Genomic DNA, 5,724 nt, shown 5'->3' with positions numbered 1-5,724 from the left:
AGGGCAGGATTGTGCTGGTGCCCAGCTGGGTCTTCACTTACCAGTTCACACCCCAAGAATTAGTACTGGTTCTTGCCAGAGGGTAGCTGCTGGCTTGCAACACATATGACTCTTGGCAAGTACGAGTCCTGCCCATGCACATACTTTCCAAGATATGAATGTCACAACCAAAGTAAACGCCATGGAGAAACCTGAGCCAAAAAGGGGCAGCCATCTTGGCTAGTCAGTTTGAAACCTGAAGGCCTTATATCCATCCAAGATCCTCCCTTACTCTGAGAGATGGCTGGTCACTGCCTGGAGCCCTATCCCATGGTGTACTACATAGGGCTGATTTGTGTGTCTATATCTGCTAGCATTTGTGTGAGTGTTTGTGTGCAGTAGTGGATTTCTTTTCTCCAGTCCAAGCTGAGCAGAGGGAGGCCAGGGAGTGAGGTGGCTGCCCAGGGCAAGAGGAGGCCCAGGAAGTCTGATTCCAATCTCCAAGAGGAATGCATAGGTCACAGGTGTGTGGGTGCCCCTTGTGGGGCCCAACCCACCCCAACATCCTCTACTGCCTCCCCAAACCCCAAGAAAGTACACTGGACCTGGAGCTGACGGACAGGCATTTACATGTCCTCAGGTTACTCCTGGAAGTCCAGCTGGTTTTTGCAGATCTGAGACCTCCCCGCTACTCTGTCCTCAGCCCTATCCGAGCCCACTTCTTCTCTCTCTGTACTTATGCTTCCAGTCCCTGATGGAATAACTAAGAACATTCTTTTTCTAGAATATACTGGGCCCCTCCTGTCCTTTCACCTTGTTGCCCCACTGCATGGATAAGGGCAGAGCTTAGAAAATAAACGCTTGTGATAATTTATTGATGGGTAGGGGGAGTTTTTTAGAGCAGGGGTGGGTGAGGAAGCAGGGGGCATGCCGGGCTAGTCACCGTCAGGATCAGTGCCGGCTCAGCAAGGAGTGAAGTGGTTGGTCAGGTAGCGCATAGATGAACGAATACCTCCCAAAATTTGTCTCTCCATGGACTCCAGTAGATATGTGACTGAACGCAAGGCAGAACCAGTTCCAGCTGCCAGTCCAGAGGAGAGAGCTGACCTGGCACTGCCCAAAAGGCTGGCGACAGTGCGCAGGCTGGGCCCCTCGTCTTGTAGCATGTCTGCTGGAGAGCTACGGCCTGAGATCAGAAAGCCCACAGCCATGCCCATGCCCATGGCAGAGTCCGACCACACCAAGATGTCTGCCAGTGAGCTGATGGAGCCCTTGCCACGACCCAGCAGGCTAGTCATGGAGCACCTATAGTCATTCTCCACATTGGGCCTGTATAGGTTGATGTCCAGAAGGTTCCTACCTAGGGACATCTGGTAGGAATCTGGAGAGGGAGGGGCGTTGCCTGCTGGAGGGCTGAAGAAAGGTGGGGTTGGGTCGGCAGCTTCCACAGAGAGCTGGATCTCCTCAGGTGGGGCAGATGGAATCTTGGAATTTGGAGCAGGTGGAACTGTTTCTGGCTGCCCTTTGGGATTACTCGGTTTTTGTGGCATGTCATTCTGGTTCTGGGAATTGCTTAAGGAAACTGTATGGCTCCGATTGGTCCATGTGTTTCCAGCCAGCCTGTCCCATACTGGGTTCTGGAAGCCCACAAATGCTTGCAGGGTACCTGGGTCTTGGGCCAACAGAAATGTGATCTCTTCAGGATTCTCTTGGGTATGACTTGGAGCATCTGGGCTCTCATCTTTGTCCCCAGATATTGACATGGCCATGGAGGTGGCTGTCTCTGCAGAGGCCTGGTCTTCATCCTGCCCCACCGAGGTGACTGTCTCTACAGAGGCCTGGTCTCCATTTTGCCCCATGGAAGTGGCTGTTTGCATGGAGGCCTGGTCTCCATCCTGCCCTGTGGAGGTGGTTGTCTCCACAATGGCCTGCTCTATGTCCTGCTGTTGAGTGGGTCCTGCAGTGATGTCTGCTGCCAGGATATCAGCAGGCAGGGGATCTGGACTTTGGGACTCCTCAGGCAAGCTGTCTACAGAGTCGCTGTCAGCTTCATTCCCTGAGGAGGCCTCGGGAGGGCCTTGTATGGGGCTGCTGGTGGCTTCAGCCTCTTCCGAGGGCTCAGGGGTCATCTATGCCCCCTGCTTCTTATGGTGATTGGGAAGGAGTGGCTAGGCTCTGCTAGGCTCACTTGTCCAGGTGGTGAGGTCACAGGAGGTTGTAGGCAGCAGGTGATGTCACAGGCACTTGTAGAGCAAGAGTCCTGGGGGTCTTGCTAACCAAGTGGCTGACCTGGTGGGCTGAATCTAGGGGATAATTTGTAGCCAGGACTGAAGGTACATAGGAAGAGAAAGGTGTCTTGCTTAGCATGGAGGTGTGTACGTAGATGTAGGTGCAGCTGCAGGACCGTGAGGAGTTGTGATGATGCGACTTTGGGGAATGGCAGGGGATATAATATTGAGTTAGAATAGGTGTTTTGTTTTTGTTGTTTGTTTTGAGGTACTGGCATGCTGTGTAGTCTAGGCTGGCCTCCAGCTCCAGATCCTCCTGCCTCAGCCTCCCAAAGACCCAAAGAGCTAGGATTACAGACCTTTGTTGTACTAGGCACATGTTTATATTATGCCCCCCCCATCCATTTGTTCCTCAGGACACCAATTTAGCTCCTTTCTTCAGGAGCCCATTTCCCCAGCAATGGGGAGGAATAAGTGAGGCCAGGGCCTCAGCAGCATCTAGGTCTGGCTGTCCTTGGTGCTGGAGTTTTATTTTATTTTATTTTATTTTATTTTATTTTATTTTATTTTATTTTGTCTTTTTGAGAGACAAGGTCTCCCTGAAGCCCCAGCTGGCCTGTTGAGACCAGGATGGCTTTGGTCTCACAGAGATCTGCCAGCCTCTGCCTCTGGAGGGCCAGGACTAAAGGCATGCACTACCATGCCCTGTCTTGGAGTTAATCTTTTTAACACTGATCTATCTGTAACTGTATTATTTTCTGCTTGTTCAACTGGGCTGGACGGGGCAGAGAGAACACTGACTCAGATAAATCTACAATGCTAAGAAGGTGCTGGGGGCCGGGGATGTGGCTGTTAGGGCACTTGCTTAACATGCACTGGTTTTATCCTAGCACCAAGGTTGGAGTGGAAGTTTCCATCAGTGGTGTATGTGCTCCCCCTGGTTGCCAGCCAATGCTTAGTGCTTGCTCTTCAGGGGTTAGAGGAGGAGCAAACATTAGATCTGCCAGGGACCACAGCTTCCCCAGGGAGACCGAGATTTACTTCTACACCCTCTTCTCTCCTGGGGAAGCCAAGCCTTAGTGGGGGAGTAAACAGCTTCTTCAAGGTCACTCGAGTATGCACTGACTTTGGGATTTGAATCCCATCCGGCTTCAGTCCTCAAGCTCTTCAGTTCTTGTCCCTAGTGGGTAGATTTACAGACTGGAAAGATGGCGTAGGAGGTAAGGGTGCTTGCCTCCAAGCCTGGTGATCTGAGCTCTAGCCCCAGGACCCACCTGGTGAAATAAGAGGACTGATTCTTTTGTTATTTTTTATTTTATTTTATTTTATTTTATTTTTTTTTGGTCTTTTTGAGACAGGGTCTCCCTGTAGCCCCAACTGTCCTGGAACTTACTATGTAGACCAGGCTGGCCTTCAACTCATAGAGATCCACCTGCCTCTGCCTCCCGAGTGCTGGGATTAAAGGCGCGCACCACCATGCCTGGCTCAATTTATTTATTTTATATGTATGAGTGTTATGTCTGCATGTATGTAAGTGCATCCATGTTGTACAATGCCTGAGGTCAGAAGAGAGTATTTGATCCTCTGGAACTGGAGTTACAAATGGTTGTTAGCTGCCGTGTGGGTGCTGGGATTCTAACCTGGGTTTTCTGCAAGAGCAGCCAGTGTTCTTAACCACTGAGTCATCTCTCCAGCCCAAGGACCAATTCTTGCAAGCTGTCCTTTGACCGCCACATACATACAACACAGCACATGTGCAACCAACACACACACACACACACACACACACACACACACACACACAAATAAGACAAAATTATTGGGTTATAGGCATGGGAAGAGTTCTGGTTGTGGTTGGTAGATCAAAGGCCTAGTGAATAACTGGCTTTACCACATCTGTAAGTGCCAGCACTGGGTCATAGACACTTTCCTCCCTGAACCTCCCTTCCCACCGCTGTCTTCTACACTGCCTCTTCTGGGCTATGGCTCCTTCTCTGGTGTTATGGTTTGAATCTGGAATGTCTCTTACAGGCTTATGTTTTGAATGCTCAGTCCCTAGTTTTGTGGGACTATCTTGAAGGTTGCAGAGCCTGGAGAAGGTACGGCTTGACTGGGGGATATAAGTCTCTGGCATGAGGATTTTGAAGGTCATGCTGGACCCAGGTTCCAGCGATGGCCTCTGCTTCCTGTCTGCTGTGATATGAACAAGCAGCTGCCTCACGCTCCTGCCACCATGGTTCCCCAGTCACAATGGGCTGAAATCTTTCTGAAATCATCAGTCAAAATAATCTTGTCCTTCTCATCAAGAAATCCCAATGGGCTCTGATATGAACATTTGAAATTTGCCTTGTTCTGACTTCTTGCTGGTTCCCTGTCTAGAACTAGTAATGCTAACTACTCTTGCCTTTACTTCTCCTTCACATCTCCTATTCAAGCACTTTCTTTTCCCCCTAGAGATAAGAGTTATGCAATTTGGGAGTCTTTTAGATAGACCCACTGAAGGGGTACTCCAATTGCCTCACCCTGCATCCCTGTTCAGCATGGAAGAAGCCAGAGTGCTCTGCGTCCCTATTCCCTATTGGCAATTTGGGTAACCCTTTCAGAGGATGGTGTAATAAGAATAGGAGATAGGAACTGGCTAGGTAGTTAGGGTAAAAAGACCCCAAAGAAAAGTAGCCAGTTTCTTGGCTAAAAGTCAAAATGTCCTTGGGCCTCTTAGTAACATACTCTGTTACTCTGTTCCTAAGGCCAAAAATGTCGAAAGTATTGGGAGCTCTTATCTAATCCTTAAAAGATTTTTTTTGGTCTTTTTGAACCAGGGTCTCCCTGTAGCCCCAGCTGTTGGACTCCTAGACTGGGGTACCCAACGTTCACGGGAGGTCACACCCCAATAACTCAGTCCTCAAATCAGGAGATGCAACAAGCATGAGGATTTATTGGCGTTTTGCAAAACGGACTCCCACCTCACTCGGAGGACAGAAGTCCAGAGCCCAGTTCACAGGTTTCTTTTAAAGACAAGCGGCGGCTATGTGCCAAGCAGAGGTAGGGGGAATTTCTGGGATGATTTCCAGCTTGGGCAGAGGAGCATGAAAAAGGTCACCTCAGCTTGTTCTTAGCATTCAGAATTATTTTTCATTTTTACTTCCTTGTACAGTTTTTCTCAGGCCTGGGGGATTTTAGTTTAAATCCATTATTCTGGGGGCTTTGGATCCATCAACCCCCTTTTCTTATAGTAAGATTTTAATCCTAAAATCTATAGATCTTCTGTTTCTTTTGAAGCATGGTATTGCTGAGTAAGAACCAGAGCCTGAGTTACTGATAATCGGTCTCTGATAAATTGTAGCAGTCTATTGAGGATGCATGGTCCAAAAGTTAAAAGAAGGAGAAGAATTACCAGGGGACCTATTAGGGTGGATACTAAGGTAGTTAACCAGGGGCTTTTATTAAACCAGCCTTCAAACCATCTCTGTTTGGATTCACGTTCTTTTTGTAGTCATAGAATCTTTAACGACCCCTC

General features: G+C 49.0%; 1 protein-coding gene across 1 annotated transcript; it reads right to left on the bottom strand.

The window, feature by feature from the left end:
• Window positions 1-941: 941 nt before the first annotated feature.
• On the bottom strand, window positions 942-2,108 carry Tex44 (testis expressed 44). Its single transcript, XM_008838123.1, has one exon. The coding sequence runs from the start codon at window positions 2,106-2,108 to the stop codon at window positions 942-944; it is 1,167 nt and encodes a 388-aa protein (XP_008836345.1).
• Between the last annotated feature and the right edge of the window lie 3,616 nt (window positions 2,109-5,724).

Source organism: Nannospalax galili, unplaced genomic scaffold, assembly GCF_000622305.1.
Source record: "Nannospalax galili isolate Female #2095 unplaced genomic scaffold, S.galili_v1.0 scaffold1138, whole genome shotgun sequence".
In the NCBI taxonomy this organism is placed as follows: domain Eukaryota; kingdom Metazoa; phylum Chordata; class Mammalia; order Rodentia; family Spalacidae; genus Nannospalax; species Nannospalax galili.
The sequence above is the reverse complement of the archived record's forward strand: the minus strand, read 5'-3'. Positions and strand labels throughout refer to the sequence as shown.

Excerpts from the sequence above, each read along its gene's own strand:
- Tex44 (XM_008838123.1), bottom strand. The coding sequence starts at position 2,108 with ATGACCCCTGAGCCCTCGGAAGAGGCTGAAGCCACCAGCAGCCCCATA.